Consider the following 19103-nt stretch of genomic DNA (forward strand, 5'->3'; position numbering starts at 1 on the left):
AGCTGCTCTGTGTTGATGACTCTGCGTCCCCCTCGCTTAGAGACACATTTGCTGTTTGGGACTGTGTCCAGACTCCAGGATGCTTCCCACTGAACAGCTGAGGGAAGCGACTGTGAGCTGCAACTGATCCGAGGTGGTGAATTTAAAATTTGTGTGGACAATAAACTATTTATGCCTGATCAGAAGGGTTTTCTGTTAGTTTTGGATTTCCACCTCCACACAGCCACTCTCAATCTCAAACGGAGTTATGTGTCTGTATTGTACAGGACTACTACCATATCAGCCATCAGGTTGGCTGATATGGTAGTAGTCTTGTACATACAATACAGACGCATAACTTCTGAGAGAACACAGATATGTGGGACATGTTTTGAATGAGTAGAAACACAACCGGCTGAAACATATGAGCGATGAAAGTCCAGTGGTTTATAAAGTGTTTTCTTTTTGTAGGCATTTCCTAATCCCTTTGTAATCAATGGACTATCTGTATATTTTTGTTTTGTACTGTACTGTTTTAGTTGACAGTTTGTCAAATAATATATATTTATAATGTTTTAAGAATGTTTCATTATGCATTATCAATGTTGTTATCAGTTAATCATTCAGGTCATTTATCAAGTAAAAATACAGAATATTCTCTGGTTCTAGTTTATCCAATGTGCAAACGTCTGCTTTCCTTTGTTTTAATCATTACAAACGCACCTTCTTTAGGTTTCGGACTGTTGGGTGAACAAAAAAAAAGACATTTGAAGATGTCAGCTTGGAATCTTGGAACTTGTGATGGGCAGTTCATTATTTAGCTTTTAATAATTGTTGAAAACAATTCAACAGAATAATCGTCATAATTATAAAAATGACTTTATACTCTGGAAATGTTTAGATCTACAAATCTACCGAGCAGTCAGAACAGAAGTAGATTATAATTGACTAAAACCTTTATTTTGAAATGGGGCGGCCTGTTTTACTGTTGACTGGATTTGGTTGAGCAGTCTGCAGAGGGGGAGGCTCCCGCCTCTGGATCAGCCGGAGGAGCGGACAGAGCTGGAGGTCTTCTGACTGCAGAGGTTCCTGAGGAACGGACAGAGCGACAGCATTTATAAAAAAGAAACTTTGACTTCTGCAAAAAATAAAATAACTACAATTATGATATATTATATATTTATTCATTATTAATTGATTAATTGTGTGAAAGCAGAAACTCGCTGTGAACACAACACCTTATGAAGTTGATATGGTTAACTTGTTAGCAAACAGTTGCTTTTTCTTTTTTATCTGGCGCGTGCTCTGCTGCGACGTCACAATCTGTCTGCAGGTCCTGGCCGCCTGACTGATAGAATTCTAATATTTACTCTGTTTTCAGTCTTCACCAACTACTGAGAAAAATATCTGTCTCTTTAGCTTTCTTCACTTATTATTCACTGTTACTTAGTATGTCTCTTTCAAACTCTCAAACCAGAGTTAGTGAAAACAGTGGAAAGACGTGTGTTTTACTACGATCAGTAAAGTAAAATGACTCTTGTCTGACTGGTGGCTTTGATGAGCGCATATTTATGATATATTTTGCACCTTATTAAATTATAATAATTGTACAAATCCCTGTACATTTTATTTATTATATATTCACTCTAACGTGCGTCATATAGAGTTGCGCGGCGGGAAAGGGTCATGTTTCCACAGTGACTGCCGCAGAGTCACATGCTGATTGTAACCTTTCCCTCTGAAGACAAAAGACAGATATAATTGGGTATTGGGGTATTTCTGTCCAGTTTGAAAAGGGCTTAACTTTGTCTGCTGTTTGGAGCTGAGCAGGTAGTGTACGCCGTTTTTCTTTTTCTTTTTTTTAGCTTTTTAGCTCAAAACAGCTACTTCCTGTGGCTGAAAACGCCTCGTTGTTTGCATATTTTGATGATACTGTTAACAGTTAATCTGGTTCTGGTGGGACTCAAGCCTCACCAGGACTCTGATCCAGCCCACTGTGCTGCTGTGAGGAAACAGCTGCAGTGTGCTCTAGGAACAGGAAACAGACACGATTCCGTTGAGAAGGATTCCAGGACCGGGCTGGTTTGTGGTCAGTGGTCTGCGATTTCTGTCCTCGACTGCTCTTCTCAGGTGACTTGTTGAGGACGGAGCCCATTCCCTGGGGGGCGGTGCTCTGCAGGATCTCCAGTAGCCTCAGCATCTTCCACTCAGTCTCCGAAGGCTTCTCTGAGTCCTGCAGAGGACAGACATCATCAGAGCTACAATAATCTGCAAGGATCTCAACCCAGAAACACAATCTTTCTCTTCTTAATGAGATGACTTTTTTAGTATTTATACCTTCAGGACCGTAGATGTCTCTGGCTTCTTCTCTCTTCATTCGTTCAAAAACTTTACTTTCTTCAGACTTATGGTTGGGGTCAGAATATGTTATGGCTAAATAAATACAGATGCATATTTTTTACATGTTAAGAGTATGCTGACCTTTCCGTCATAGTTTAGACTTATGCAGAAAAGCCAAGCAGCTGTTCAGTTATTGCTAAAGCCCAGATGTCTGCAGTGGTGGAAAACAGTAATGTATAACTTTGAGGTACTTTAACTTTATATGAGTATTTCTGAGTACTTTTACTTTTGTTACGAAGAACACTTAGTTAATTTTATTTTATTTTTTTACTTGTAATGGAGTGTTTGACAATGTTGGATTGTTTTTGACTTGCTAAGGATCCTTAATAAAGGATCTGAATACTTCTTCCACTGCTGGATGTTTGTCTGAACAGCAGAGGGTAAATTGAACCAATAACCAATGACTCCTCTTCGCTCTCTGGAATACAGCTCCCTCAGAAAGTATGACATTTCAGAGCTGCAGGATTTCATTTCAAGCCATCAGTACGCTCCAGCGGGAACTAAAGCAGCCGTCCTGATGCTCCTGAAAGGACTGTGTGTTTTTACCGTCATGATGTGGCGGAGAATGATGACTGCTTCCTGCATAACGCCCTCCAGCTGCCTTATCCTGCTGCTCTCCATCTGGAACTCGGCCCTCAGCTGATCTGCCTCGGCTGTTTTACGGCGGCTCTCCTTGGACACTGAGGCCACTTGCTCTCTGAAAACCCACCACAGAAAACAACACCATGACTGCTCAGCCAGCGGGGCTGTAGCTCAGTGGTAGAGCATTTCACTGCAGACCAACAAGTCTGTGGTTCATGTATGGATGCAGACTACCTTAGATGTATTTAAGTTGCATTAGCTTGTACTGTCCGTTTACTTCTGTGAATGGAGGCAGTGGAGTAGGCCATAAATAGTATTTAAAAATTGGGTTTAAGGATTATAACGTTCTTGAAATGACCATTAATCTGATTCTTAGGCACTTTATGGACAGTACAAATACAAATATTTTACCTGAGAGCCTCTTTCTCGGCCAGCATGCTCTTGTGGGCGATGATAAAGTCTTCTCGCTCCACCTTCACCTTCTGCAACTCCTTCATCAGCTGCTGCTCCTCCTGAATAGGGAAGATGTTGAATGATTTTGGCAAGGTAGGAGAAGGTGAAATAAGCTATATTGCTCCTCTTGTGTGTAGCCTAGAGCCAAAGATATCAGCTGATTTAAAGAATTATATACGTTTTTGTCATAAATACAATTATGCTCACATGAAAAGTTTTAAATAAAGCTTATTTTGCCTCCATTTCAGATGCAGGTGTGGCACTCATCGAAGAATCAAAACTATGAGTTACATCAAGCTCTTCCAAAGTTAGTTTTTTGAGTACAAAATGATCCCTTTGAGTTACTTCCCTCTTAGGAAGCAAACACCGTTTTTTGAAACAGAGAGAATTTAAAGTACGGTACTAAAAAGACAGTTTGAAAGATGGCCACTTGATTGACGGATGAAGTTTTTGCAACAACCAATAACCCTTTCTTTGTACATAATGTGGTTTTTGTAAGGCAGACCCGACTAAATGTTAACCTGTCCTTTAACACTAAAACACACCTCTGCATTGACATACAAATCAGTGTGGAAAACAGCAGCACATATATGTAAATTAAATTTCTAAAATAATGTCTTCCAATGCTTTTCTCTCTGGAGCTGCATATGAGAAAAATAAGGATAATACTTGCAATAAATCAGAAATATTTTATTTATCCCCGGGGGAATTAGATTACAGTTGCTCCATTTTAGAATAAAATAAACTAAAATATTTATACAAACACAGAAGAGTCAAAGTAAAAATTGTACTACAGTATATAACAATGTAAAAATATGTATATTACAATACATACAGCAGTGTAATAATATTAATAATGATATTAATGCAGAAAACAAGATTATTGCTTGAAGTGTACAGTGTAATACAGTAATGATGCTCAGTGATTTGAGTATTGCACAATTTAATAATTGCACAGGTAGTATTAGTATAGATATGATATTTATGGGGTTATGGCTGCTGATGGGTGAAATGAGTCCAAGGACCAGTCTATTGACTCAGTGCCTGACGCTCTGAGGGAGGAGTTAAATAGTTTGATGGCCAGAGGCAGGAATGACTTCCTGTGGCGCTCTATAATAATAAACAGAACAAACAAACTTTTTTCACTGAGGGCCACATACAGAAAAATATACGAAGGGCTGGGCCACTTATACTTTTGAGGTATATTGCCTAAAAAACAAAATCAAATGTCAATTATGCTTGATAATTGAATATAGCTTAGAATCACAGCTTTCTATTAATGAGGTTTCATTTATTTTGTAACAAGGGTATGCAGCACATTCTCAAAACAGAAGCCTCAGGGTGAGAGGGGGGGGGATGGATATATTGTAACGGTACGATCAAGACAGAAGGGAGGTGGGACAACTTTACAGTTGCTATGGTACACGCATAGACAGTTGAACATACAAAGTATCAAGGGGTAATCCAGGAGCAGAGTCGGGTCACGGAAACAGGTTTGGTACACGGGCAGATACTCAGCGTAACAGCACAGCAGACAAGGATCAGGCAAGGGTAGAATCGAGTCACGGAAACAAGGTCGAGGAAGCCGGGGAATCAAACGCTTGGGAAACAGGAAGACGGGCTAATGCTGGAACTCTTGACATCGAAGTACGAAGACGAACTGGCAACGAGAGACAAACAAAACAGACTCTATATACACACACCCAAAGAAGTGAGAGGGAACGAGACACAGGTGAGGACACTAACGAACAGATTGGAACACCTGGGGGTAGGAAGTAGAAACAACAGACGACCACGAATAAAACAGGAAGTACAAACACAACACAAAACATCTAACGAACAGGCCGAGACCTAATAGTACCCCTCCCCTCTAGGGACGGCACCTGACGTCCCAGGTGCATCAGGATGCTGGCGGTGGAAATCCTGGATCAGAGTATGGTCCACAATGTTCTTGGTAGCCACCCACTGTCTCTCCTCAGGACCATACCCCTCCCAATCCACCAGGTATTGACGACCCCTGCCCCTCTCTCACCGCCCGGAGACGATGGACCGTGTAGACGTTCCCCCCCCCCCTCGAAGAACCGGGCGGGAGGTGGGGGTTTGGTTGTGGGAACCAAATTACTCTCCTTCACAGGTTTTATTCTAGACACATGAAAGGTGGGGTGTACTCTCATGGACCGTGGTAATTGCAGCCTCACTGCTACAGGGTTGATGACCCTGGAGATCGGGAACGGGCCCACAAACCGTGTAGCCAATTTGCGTGACTCCACCTGTAGAGGAAGGTCCTTGGTGCACAACCACACCCTCTGTCCTGGAGCATAATTGGGTGCAGGGATTCTCCTCTTATCAGCTGCCCTTTTATAGGTGGCGGAGCTGCGGAGAAGAGCTTGTCTTGCCCGAATCCACATCCGACGACAACGAACTATAGCTTGGGCTGACGGAACACTGGCCTCCAACTCCTGGTCCGGAAACAGAGGTGGCTGATACCCATACGCACACTGGAAAGGGGACAAACCAGAAGAAGAGACAGGTAAGGTATTATGGGCATACTCAACCCAGATTAGGTGCTTGCTCCAGGTTGTGGGGTTCTGGGAGATGAGACACCGTAGACAAGTCTCTAACTCCTGGTTCATCCTCTCAGACTGTCCGTTCGACTGGGGATGGTACCCAGATGTAAGGCTAACCTTGGCTCCCAAAAACGAGACAAATTGAGGACCCCGATCGGAAACCACATCCCTCGGGAAACCATGGATCCGGAACACCTGAGAGAGAAGTACCTCCGCCGTCTTTCGCCGACGGAAGTTTGGGCAATGCAATGAAATGTGCCATTTTACTGAACCCGTCAACCACGGTTAGGATAGTGGATTGTCCCTCAGTGACGAAATCTTGAAGGGGTCATAGAAGACCCGATGGCGGTTGACGTGAGGACTTGTTGCATGCACACACCGGACAGGCAGCCACGTACTCCCTGACCGTCCTCTCCATGGACGGCCACCAGAACCACTGCCGAATGACGAACAGGGTCCGCCGAACCCCGGGATGACAGGAAACGAGGGATGTATGGGCCCAATGAATCACCTGTGGGCACAACTGCTCTGGCACAAACAGACGATTATCGGGACCCCCCTCAGGAATCTGAATGTCTATATTGGCCTTTCTTACCTTCTCCTCGATTCCCCAGGTTACCACTCCCACAACACGAGAAGGCGGCAAAACAAATGAAGGGAGTCTGGGGGTCGGGTTGGGATCAAAAAGGCGGGATAGTGCGTACGCCTTAATGTTCTTAGACCCCGGCCGATAGGTTAGTGTGAACTTGAAGCGGGTGAAAAACAAAACCCATCGGGCTTGCCGGGAATTCAGTCTCTTCGCCGACTGAATGTACTGCAAGTTCTTGTGGTCCGTAAGAACCAGGAATGGCTGCTCTGCTGCTTCCAGCCAGTGTCGCCACTCCTCGAGCGCCACCTTAATGACAAGTAACTCCCTGTTGCCGACATCGTAATTTCTTTCTGCTGGTGACAGCTTCTTGGACAAAAATGCACATGGGTGCAATTTATTGTACGAAACAGATCGTTGGGACAGAACTGCTCCCACCCCCACCACAAACTGTCTCTGGGGTCTGGCAAGGTCAGGATGGGAGCGGAAACGAAGCTTGTCTTCAGTCGTTGAAATGCCTTCTCAGCCCCTTCATTCCAACAAAACTTGACAGAAAGCGAGGTCAAGGCGTGTAGAGGCGCTGCCACAGTGCTGTAATTCCTAATGAATCTTCGATTAAAATTTTGAAAACCCCAGGGACCTTTGCACCAGCTTCCGACTGGTGGGGGTAAGCCACTGAGTGACCGCACTGACCTTCGCCTCATCCATTCGAATGCTATCCTCAGCGATGATAAATCCCAGAAACTAAACAGTCTTGACATGGAACTCACATTTTTCCGCCTTGACAAACAGCAGGTTGTCGAGAAGGCGTCGTAACACTTGACCGACGTGCTGTATATGGGTCTCCTCATCTGGTGAAAAAATGAGGATGTCATCCAGATACACGAACACAAATCGATTAAGCATATCCCGGAGAACGTCATTAACCAGGGCCTGGAACACCGCTGGAGCGTTGGTCAGTCCAAAAGACATTACAAGGTATTCGTAGTTTCCACTCATCCCCCTCCCTTATCCTCACCAAATGATACGCGTTGCGTAGGTCCAGTTTGGTGAATATCTTGACTCCCTCATAGTCTCTCTCTCTGGCGCAGACAGGGAACATAAATGACCCTTCGGAGGTGCAGCGCCCGAAAGTAGGTCAACCGGGTAGTCATACTCTCGGTGAGGTGGCAGAGCCATGGCCCGGGTCTTACTGAAGACCTCTTTAAGCCCCAAGTAGCACGCCGGAACCTTGGCCAAATCCGGAAAGTCCCTCTCCAGACTTCCACTGGATCTTTTGTCCAAAATAGTCATTCCCAGACCTCGTTCCTTGCAGCCTGGAAAACACGTGGTTGAACACCTCTAGTGCCATCCCAATACCTCTCCTCCGGCCCAGTCCATGTGAGGGTTGTGCTGGACAAGCCACGGATACCCCAGAATTATCGGGTGTGTGGGAGCTTCAAACACATGGAACTCAATCTGTTCCGAATGTCCATTAGCCATGACCAGTTGCACATGTTGAATTATATGGGAAACTCGACACAGTACCCTGTCGTCCAGAGCCTTGGCTTCCAACACCTCGGGTAATGAGTGCAACTTCAAACCCAACCTCTTAGCCATTCCCTCATCCATAAAACGCTCGTCTGCTCCGGAATCGATCAGCACGGGATGAATTATGGTCTCTGACGACGAGATGAGCGTGGCAGATGTCAGCGCTCGAGAGGGTCCTCCTCCAGAAACTGCTCGGCTCACCAGTGCCCTCTTTACTGGTGAGCTTTGGCTTTTACTAGACATCTATTAACAAAATGTCCAAACTCAGCGCAATAGATGCAGCGACCCTCTCTCATCAGGTGCCGTCTCTCCGCTTGAGACAGTCTGGTGCGGCCCAACTGCATCTCCTCGTCTGGTGAGGTTACTGTCGGCGAATAAGGTGGTCTCTGAATCCGAGAATACCCCAGACCTTGGGTGAAAGTGTGACCGGAACCACCCCGTCCCTCGTATCTGTGAGCTGCGACCGTCGATAGTCCTCGTTCTCTCTCCCGGAATCGGTTGTCGATTCGGATGCGATGGGCAATAAGAGAGTCCAGATCTGTGGACAATTCCAATGGTGCTAGCTCATCCTTGATACGATCCGAGAGTCCACTCCTGAATGCGTCGAACAACGCCTGCTCATTCCATCCACTGTCGGCCGCCAATGTCCGGAATTCCACAGCATAGTCCGAAGTCAGCCAGTTCCCCTGTCGAATACTGGTGAGTGCACGGGCTGCCTCTCGACCCGGAGCCGTGTGGTGGAAGATCTTCCTTAGAGTCTCTGTGAAGGCTCCTAAGGATTGACAAATTGGTGCCTCCCTGGCCCATTCTGCCGTAGCCCAAGCCGCCGCCCGTCCCGAACGGTAAGAAATCACAAACGCCACCTTGGAACGCGCAGTTGGAAAAGAAGCAGCTTGTAATTCAAAATGTAAATAACATTGGGTTAAGAACGCTCTGCAATTCTCCAAATCGCCGGAGAAGCGTTCGGGTCTGGAGAGACGAATCATTGGCTGGGGAGTAGTCGTGGTGACGGGAGGGATGACCACCACACCTTGACCGGTAGCGGCCTGGCCCCACGGCGTGGCCATCTCAGAACATAGTGACTGGACGCATGTCCCCAGCTGTTGGAGCTGCTTAGCTAGCTGGTCCACTTGACCACCTATGTCGCTCTGGAATGCCGTCTGATTGTCTTTCAGAGACCTCACTCCGACACACAGGGATGACAGCTGCTCATCCAGATTGTGGAGACGAATGCCTTGAGCACCGAGCACCGTCTTAACCTTCTCTGAGTCGGCTGAGTCCATGTCTTTGGCCAGTTCGTACTGTAACGGTACGATCAAGACAGAAGGGAGGTGGGACTCAATTGCACGACACAGAGGCAGATAAATGTTGAATGGAAATAGTCTTTACTGAAAACTTTGCAGTTGCTATGGTACACGCATAGACAGTTGAACATACAAAGTATCAAGGGGTAATCCAGGAGCAGAGTCGGGTCACGGAAACAGGTTTGGTACACGGGCAGATACTCAGCATAACAGCACAGCAGACAAGGATCAGGCAAGGGTAGAATCGAGTCACGGAAACAAGGTCGAGGAAGCCGGGGAATCAAACGCTTGGGAAACAGGAAGACGGGACTAATGCTGGAACTCTTGACATCAAAGTACGAAGACGAACTGGCAACGAGAGACAAACAAAACAGACTCTATTTACACACACCCCAAGAAGTGAGAGGGAACGAGACACAGGTGAGGACACTAACGAACAGATTGGGAACACCTGGGGCTAGGAAGTAGAAACAACAGAGAACAGGTACTAACAAAATAAAACAGGAAGTACAAACACAACACAAAACATCTAACGAACAGGCCGAGACCTAATATATATCTCAAGCTTGTTAAACAAATAAGTTATTGGGCTTGTTAACACATCAACTAACGTTAGTTAGAAAATGTTATCAACTTTAATTGACTAAATTTATTGAAAAATGTAGCTTATTAACATGAATACTGTGTAATATATGTTTTAACTCTCCTATGATGGGAACAGCGTTGCACTCAGTGGGAGCAGTGATGCTGCACTTTGGACTGAAGGATGCTGCAGGTCAGGAGTAAGTTTGGGGTTTGAGATACGAAGGACATCACAGAGATGCTGTCGCTCATTTTGGTTCTCAACCTGCTTTTGTTAATAGAGACAATGTTTGCTCACATATATGAGCCGAACAGACTCTTCATTCTTTGTGCGTGGCGTCTCATCAGAGGAAACTTTTCCAAGCTCCCGTAGAAGTCTGGGAGGGAGAGAAGCTGATGTTGATTCTTTAGGGAATTATCGTATATAATTATTATTATACAAGTTTATATAGTTGCAGACTCTCTTAAACTTCTTCTGCATTCATCAGCTCGATTTCTTTCTTAATGATAGAAACATCTGGGAAGTGCTGACTGTCATGAGAGACGTGATCACAGACACATATTTCCCCTTGTTATCAGAAAGCTTGGCCTTTGGAAAAGTACATTTGATTTCGGACAGCGTGGGGAAGTGCGCAACATTGACGTTGCGTAGTGTGTCTCACAGAGACGGAGCTTCACACAGAATGCTTTCATGTGCACAGTAGGCTCTTGTTCAGTGTTGAGATGACCAGTAAGATCAACTAAAAATGCCAGGTCTGCCAAACATGGAGGGTCTCTCAGCTCATGAAGAGGTCGCTCCTTCTCTTTCAAAAACAGATCGATTTATGATCTCAGGAAATAAACCCGCTGCAGCACGGAGCCGCGACTCAGCCAGCGCACATCAGAACGGTGGAGTGTGTCCCCGTATTCAGCATCGACATCAGACAGGAAAGCTTTAAATTCTCTGTGGTAAAGTCCTCGTGCTCGAATTACGTTGTGCCCTTTAGACTCCTAAGACCAAGCAGCTCTTCCGTAACGCAAAAGTTATCGTCAACTCTCCACAAAATATGAACAGCTGTGCGGTGTCTGTCACATCTGTGCTCTCATCACATGCATCAAGTAAAAATCTAAAGCACAAGCTTTATCTGACACGTGATGTTTTAAGTTAACTGACAAGTCAAAACTGTGTTTCTGTGTTAGAACTAATAAGTACAAAACATTCAAGTGCAAGTTTCTATCTGGGCCATATTATACCTTTAGAATTTGTTGCGGGCCAATTAAAAATGGACCAAACTACGGCTAGTGGGCCAACTGCGGCCTGTGGGCCGTAGTTTGGACACCCCTGCTTTAAAGGTTCAATGTGTAAGATCTGCCAGAATTTAAACTTAAAACATTAAAACAATGAACTAACAATATCAACAGTGTGAAGAGGTAACAGTGTTGACGTTTTGTCAAAGATGTCTCTGTGTTGCAGAGATATCTACCATAATCAGATAATTGACAGTCCCGGTCGTAATGTCTCGGATGAATAGTGAGTCGGTGTAGCTCCAGTCTGCCTCAGACCAGAGGGAGAAGAAGTACAGCTGCCTGACTCTGCTGACTCAGGGCTTGTCAACATTACAGCAATGATCCCTGCACGTTTTCATAGTTTGTTTTGATTAAATCCAAAATGGCAGAAACAATCATCGCCTTGTCCCCACCGCTGCCCAGGAGGCTGCTCTGCCAGTGTAGAGTGTGCGAGAGAGATGGGAGACGGATAGATCTTCCATTAGCAGTGAGCAGATAGCACTGATTCAGCCGACTCGTCAAACTTTCTGCTGCTGCCATTACACAGGTTAGACCCAGCGCTCCATCAGCCCGCTGTGACTCACGGTGCTGAGATATTCGCCGGCCGAATCCGTCTGTCTGCTCTAATGAACATTCTGACTGACTGACACAGGAGTAAAACTTACACAGTAAATATATCAACACTAGAAGAGAGAAGTATAGCTGTAGAATACAATACACAATATAAATAATACATTAGAATGTTCTAAAACTTAGAAAACAATAAATTTGACAAACTACTACAACTACAATACAGACAGATTAACATACTCTTGTTGGCTTTTTTTATTACCTGATGATTTTGATGAATTTAGATTGTATGAACCCAGTTTAGAGGTGAAATACTGCTTATTTGGAGCAGGTGGCTCAGAAATTCACATTGTAAGGCAGTCTTTCTCAATGCGTGGTCCGCTGAACACGTGAGCGACCCCTAGTAGTCATTGAGTATATTGGTAAAATGTCACATTTTAAATTAATATATTATAAGTTTAAAGTGCTTCTCAAGCTGTTTAAAAAGGACTAGAATGTAGCTTAGATTTAGATTAACAGGCAGCTGTACTGTAATTTTACAATCTTATGTCATAAATGATCTACGCGGTCAATTTAAGCAGTCAACTGACAAGATGGATTGATGGCTCAAGAGTCAGTTAAATGAAAATGAAATGAAAAATCTGACGCGACAGTCACGGTGCATTGCCCTGATGCAGGTGATTCAGCAGCTACAAGTGGTTCAGCCTCAGCGACAACAAGTGATTTTGTGTCCGTTACTGAGTCCCTGGAGAGCGGTTCGCCGTCTAACCACCACCCACCAAGCTCAAGCGACATTTTCAGAGTAAACACAAGGATTACATTGGGAAACCTTTAGGATTTTTTGAGAGAAAACGTGATGAATTTAAGAAGCACATGACGAAGGCGCCCCTCTCAGTTTTTTGCACCAAGGGAACATGCGAAGGCTACAGAATCGCAAAAACAGGAAAACCTCATTCGATAGGTGAGAATTTAGTCAAAGCAGCTGCCAAGGTTATGACGAACGTATTGTTTGGGGAGAAAGCAAGCGAGGAAATTAACAGGGTCCCCCTCTCCAATGACACTGTCCAGCGGTGAATAACAGCCATGGCTGAAAATGTGAAATATCAGCTGATCACACGTTTACGCCAAAGCAAGTTTTTCACACTGCAACTGGACGAGTCGAACGATCTCAGGAATGAGGGAAATCTGCTGTGTTTTGTAAGGTACATTTATGGTGGCGGTGTGCAGGATTAATTCATTTTTTTGTCGTTCCCTGCCGACCAACACCACAGGGGAAGCCATTTTTAAGGGTTATTGTAACTGATAATAATAATAATAATAATAATAATAATAATAATAATAATAATAATAATAATATTTTAATCAACTCAAAAGTGCAATATCACAGTTTTTGACATTGTGATGTGTAACAATCTGCCTGTTCGTTAGATGTTTTGTGTTGTGTTTGTACTTCGTGTTTTATTTTGTTAATTACCTGTTCTCCGTTGTTTCTACTTCCTGCCCTTGTGTTTTTGCCTTTCTCTCCCAGCTGTGTCTCGTTCCCTCATTTAGTGTCTGTGTATATATCCCTGTCTGTCTCAGTGTTCTTTGTGGGTTCGTTGTTCATGTTATGTGTCCTGCTCGTGTCCTGCTCGTGTCCTGCTCGTGTCCTGCTCGTGTCCTGCTCGTGTCCTGCTCGTGTCCTGCTCGTGTCCTGCTCGTGTCCTGCTCGTGTCCTGCTCGTGTCCTGCTCGTGTCCTGCTCGTGTCCTGCTCGTGTCCATGTTTGTTTGTTACTTTGGATTTTGTACTTTGGATTCAGCTTTTGCTATATTAAAGGCTCGCTTTTTTGTTATATCGTCTGCTGAACTGCTTTTGGGTCCTCTCCTACACCTCACCGTGACATGATAAAGGATATATTGTCCTTCTCTCATACACAAGATCTTGTGATGCTAAGGTCAGTGTTAGAGTGCATATAATATAGAGTGCATATGTACAGCATCTGACTGCAGATGAGGAGGTGTCTAGTTCAATTCCAGATGCCCCCTGAACCTGACTTATACCACTTCTTAACAGACAATGTGTCTGAACAAATAAGAGACGACTGGGCAAGTAATGTGTAGGTGTATAACCGGACTACCGCGGCAAGCATTGTTGAATAGCATTAGCAAGCGCTGTAATAGATACAAACTTATCACGCTTCAATTGGAAGAAACGTTTAAATAAAGAAAAAACAAACACCAATGGTTGTTGTCTGAACAAAGCTAGCGTTGATGTTGTTTTTGTGCTTATTGGCAGCAAAAAAATCAAGAAAATAATTGCCATCCTTGCTGATGTTGTCGCAGGTGATAAAACTCCTCCCCCTGATATTTCCCTGGCCCCTTATCCTGCGCTCATTGGCTTAAAAAGTCAGACTACTACTGTTGACTCTTGGTGAACAGTGGCCACTGTGGCAAAACTGTGAAAACACAACCAAAGACAGGTCTCTGGTTCAATTCAGGATTCCCCATAAATTACAATTATGAAACTACTCAACCAAAGTTGCCAGAACTTGTCCTCTTACCTTCTTGAAGATAAAGCTTTCCAGGGTAATCCTGTTGAGACCTTCCTTCAGGTGGTTGCTCTCAAAGCAAAGATCCATTTTTTTGTCTTGCAGGATGTCGTTCTCCTTCAGCAGGACCACGTTTTTGTACAGGAGGAACTGGAGCTGCTTCAGCTGCTCGCTGTGATGATCTCTCTCCTCCCAAAGAATCTTTAAGGTCTTGCTCTCAATGCATTCGTCCACTGTGTTCTGCCTCTCCATTATCTCCCTGTAGTTGGAGGACAGGGAAAACATTTACTGACGTTTTGAAGCAACCATCAAACATCAACGAAGAAGATCAGCATGAAAAATGTCCCTGCGGATGTAACGCTAACTCTGTCCTAGACTTTACCGTTCCCCCTCCAAGTTTTTATTCATCAGGCTGTTGATGGCAGCTTCATGCTCTTCCCTCTGGCTGACCAGCTGTTCCTCCAGAGATACCATTTCAGACTTCTTCTGCATCAGCTGCTCCTCCATTTCATGCCACTTATCAGCTCTAACCACTGAGGGTAAGAGAGGAGTGTAAACAAGGAGAGGAGAGGATGCTTCCCACAGTGTGTTTCACACAAAGTGCTTGGATCAGTGTTTGAAACCCCCGAGCATGACACCTTTCCAACGTCAGGCTTGGGGGGCTGTGTCCGAATTTCTTTCTTCCAGAAAGAGAATATCTGACAATAACACTTGACGCAGCAATTTAAAGCATACATGTTTACACTAAGAATCTAGTCCGAGTACATAAAATTCTCCCGCCCACTGAGGTTTAACCCAACCACTGAGAACTAGATAATCGGCTTTTACAATCCTGCCGGTTTTTTATGGGGATAACACTAACGTTTCGGAATCAATGTATTGATCATTGTTTGCTTTTACAGGTCCAATGAGATGAAAAATCCCTTTTCCATATTTTGTGTCACTGGGTTGTCAAATGTCAAAAAAAGCATTAAAGCATTTTTTTTTATTAAAATAAAAAACTGTCAAATGTTTAAATAAATATATAGACTTGTCGTACACCCAGGGATTATAATCGCCTAATCATTACAGTTCATCAACTAAAATGCTTGATTGAAGAAAAAAAAAAATAGAGAATTGACAGAGGTGAAATTCACAGAAGTCAAGTCCCGAGTCAACACAGGCAAGACCCAATGCGCTCTTCACCAACTTTTAACTGAAAGTTTTGCATTCAAAAATATTTTGTATGCAAAGAAAAAATTGTTTGCTATAATTTCTTCTTAACTGGCACTCGGTACAGTAACGTTTGTTCTTCATAGTTGCAAGTCTTCTTTGATTTTGTCTAAAGTCATCAAATTTGTGACCTTGAGAACAAGTGCCATCACTGCAGTTCTGTTCTAAAGGCGTGGAAGAGGACAATAATACATACTAGTAAATACTACTAAACGTAGAAAACATTTTTCCAATGACACATTTTCTCACCCATCTTCCTTTTCACTAAGTAAAATGTGTTGATCTGGTCCTGCATGAGCGAGCTGTGCTGCAGCTCCATGGTGTCTCTGTCCTGTTCGGCATCCTGCTGCTCACTCTCCAGCATCTCAGCCAGCTTATCCACCTTCTTTTGGTTTGCATCCACGGAGCGTATCAGGTGCTGAGTGGTGTCTTTCTTGTCCTTCTCCAGAGTACCGTACTGATGGGCCAGGTCCTTGTTCTGTTTCTCCAGCTCGTCATATTTAAGCTGGCATCTGCAGGTTCAATATATGTTTATATATATATATATATATATATATATATATATATATATATATATATATATATATATATATATATATCAAAGAATCCACAGAGAATTTTGTTGTAAAAAAAAAAGATAAATGTTCTAACATCTTCCTGTCTCAGAGTTCTTATCGTGCTGAAAATGTGACTGAAGCTTGTCCTTACAGTATGTCAAAAGTGAAGTGTAATAAATTGATAATTATAAGAACCAGTAGCTGAAGGCTAACAAAAAACAACAGTAAAACAGTAAAACTTAAATGAGGTATGAGTAAATATGAAGGCTTTGATGGTGATTCACCACATATCATACAGTGTTTTGTATATTTTTTAAATCACATTGTTTGGTACACAATGTGCAAGGATTTGAAAAATAAGTAAAAAACTCAATTGAGAAAATGATGTAGCTCAAATAAAATAAAAATATGACCAAGGTTTCGAAATACAGAAATTGTGTTTGAGAGACGAAATAATGTGCTCGACAAAATTCAAAAATATTCAGTTTTAGTTTTAATTATTTTTCAAGCAAACATTTGCAGGTTCAAGGTTAACGTTAACTAATATTTTAACGAAAATAGCACAGCACTTTACCTGTCACTTTATATAAATTCTGGAGCACTAATTATTATTAATTATTTTTACAGAACTTATATTGTTTAAGTGTACCTTAATACAGTTTCATGATCTAACATTAAAGCTAATACAATATCTAAATGTCCCTCTCCATCCATCTATCCATCCTCATTCATCAATCAATCAATCAAACTGGTGCTAATGCTAACTTAGCTAGCTAACATTAAAAGACTAACGTTGCGAAAGATAAAGCGTTTCTCTTTTTATTAGTTAGGTTATATTTTCTCAGTTTAAAAGAAAAACTAGTGTATACATCTTCATTGATATATTATTCGTTGTTACCCCCCCCCCACAAGAAAATCAGATCTGTTAACGTTAGCTGACTCAGTCTTAACTTACCTCTCCAACTGCTCCTCCAGATATTGAATTTGTATCAAATATAAAGACTTCTCTTTGTTCTCAGAACCAATTGTATCCGCCATAGTTATGTATTTGTCTTTTTTTTTTGTATATTTTGGCTGGTATTATGTTGTTTATCTCCGCTTTTTTGTATCCTTCTTTCGGGAATTTCTTCAAATATAAATAAATATTGCTCGTGAATGCTGCCTTCATGGACTGCTCGGAAAGGTTTGTTCTTTGGCAAAAATAAACTGTCCATCAACAAAACCTTCCGACATAATATAATACAGTAAAGTATAAATTATATTATATTATGTTATATCATATTATATACATATACATCGATTATTTCTATTTCTATGATTATATATCAGAAAGTATTACGGATTTATTCCAGTTGTTGGTCGGGAATGCAGCCTTCATGGACTGCTCGGAAAGTGCTCCACTTTTCAACAATAAACTAGCCATCATCAATTTTCTGTTTCAAACAATGGACCTTTATGTAGACGAAATTTTGTTTTGTTTTGATCAATTATGCCAGAGGTAGCCTATCAAATCGCGAAAACAATATTTTGTTAATCATCCAAATATTAACAGATAATGTGTATGTGTGTACATACATACATGGTTAGTGAGAATGTACATAACTCCTGCCAGACTTCAACATGTGTTTTCGTTCTGTTCTGTTTTGTCATGTTTTCCGTGTGCAGCATAGGACTAAGCTACAACTGCATTTCATTGTGCCATCCTCTGTTGCATAATTACAATAAATTATCCTTGAATCCTTGAATATGTCTGCTAATATTCCAGATGTTTGAACTAAATGTTTGGACGCTCCATCATCGAGAATGTGGATAAAGAGGCCTTCAGATTGTAAGACTTATATTGCTAAGGGCAAGCAGACTTAGTTTAGCTCTGGAAATCATACATGAACATCATGAAAGTTGGAAATGTAGGCTTTACCTGTGGGAAATTGTAAACAATAATTAATGAAATTATAGATTAATCATTCATTATTTAGATAATTATTATTATTATTTATTTTTTTATTATGTTTATTATAAATTATTATTATTTATTTCATAATCTGTATTTATGTAGTGCAACCACTGCAAGTTGAATGTGCTTTAAACATCTGAACCAGTTCCTATTCTTTGGGAATTAGTCTGTATTACATCGGCTCTATGAAGAGAATGTAAATTCAACTCAATGAAATGCAAATGATGGGAAAGGACTTGACCTCAGAGTGTAGGAATAAAACCTAAACATTGCAGTGTGGACGATATAACAGCAACATCACTATGACAACAATAACAGACACATGTATACACAAAAACAAACCACTAAAAACACTCCGACTGTATGTCAGGACAACCTGAAAATCTGTAATTATTAGGTCTCGGCCTATTCATTAGATGTTTTATGTTGTGTTTGTACTTCCTGTTTTATTTTGTTAATTACCTGTTCTCTGTTCTTTCTGCTTCCTACCCCAGGTGTTCCCAATCTGTTTGTTAGTGTCCTCACCTGTGTCTCGTTCCCTCTCACTTCTTGGTGTATATAGTCTGTGTTTTGTCTCTCGTTGCCAGTTCGTCTTTGTACTTTGATGTCAAGAGTTCCAGCGTTAGTCAGGAAAAGTCTTCCTGTTTCCCAAGTGCCTCCTCGGCCTCCTCGACCTCCTCGACCCTGTTTCCGTGACCTGATTACTAGTGATGGGGAGATGAAGCTTCGTGAAGCATTGAAGCTTTGAAGCTTTCCATCCAATTGGTTCACTCATGGGCCGAAGATTCATGGTGCTTCATTTGCTCTACTGTGCCATCAAGTGGACAATACATGTAAAAACCGGCAGAGTGATTATTATGGCATGGCTTAGGTGTGTGAAGTAGTGATGGGCAAATGAAGCTTTTGTGAACCACTTCAGCCAATTGTTTCGAAAATGGGTTCATTACTTGAAGCTTCTGGCGAAGTGCAAGGCTGCAGCGGATTTAAAGTATCTTTGCCTTAAATTCTTTGACGCTCACATCTAAGACTGAA

At 42.5% G+C, this 19103-nt stretch overlaps 1 protein-coding gene across 1 annotated transcript; it reads right to left on the bottom strand.

Moving 5' to 3' along the window:
• Positions 1–950: 950 nt before the first annotated feature.
• LOC115013697 (cilia- and flagella-associated protein 157-like) lies at positions 951–17208 on the bottom strand. Its single transcript, XM_029440156.1, has 8 exons — positions 17073–17208; positions 15810–16072; positions 14731–14881; positions 14361–14607; positions 3373–3473; positions 2926–3076; positions 1954–2212; positions 951–1068 (listed from the first exon to the last, which is right to left on the bottom strand). Exons 1-8 carry the CDS (start codon positions 17153–17155, stop codon positions 962–964), a joined length of 1362 nt encoding a protein of 453 aa, XP_029296016.1. The 5' UTR covers positions 17156–17208; the 3' UTR covers positions 951–961.
• Between the last annotated feature and the right edge of the window lie 1895 nt (positions 17209–19103).

The sequence above is a fragment of the Cottoperca gobio genome, chromosome 9 (assembly GCF_900634415.1).
Source record: "Cottoperca gobio chromosome 9, fCotGob3.1, whole genome shotgun sequence".
Lineage (NCBI taxonomy): Eukaryota > Metazoa > Chordata > Actinopteri > Perciformes > Bovichtidae > Cottoperca > Cottoperca gobio.

Excerpts from the sequence above, each read along its gene's own strand:
- LOC115013697 (XM_029440156.1), bottom strand. The coding sequence starts at position 17,155 with ATGGCGGATACAATTGGTTCTGAGAACAAAGAGAAGTCTTTATATTTG. Across the intron at positions 3,077-3,372 it reads GCCGAGAAAGAGGCTCTCAG|AGAGCAAGTGGCCTCAGTGT; the intron begins GTAAAATATTTG and ends GTGGGTTTTCAG. Across the intron at positions 1,069-1,953 it reads TGGGCTGGATCAGAGTCCTG|GAACCTCTGCAGTCAGAAGA; the intron begins GTGAGGCTTGAG and ends TCCGTTCCTCAG.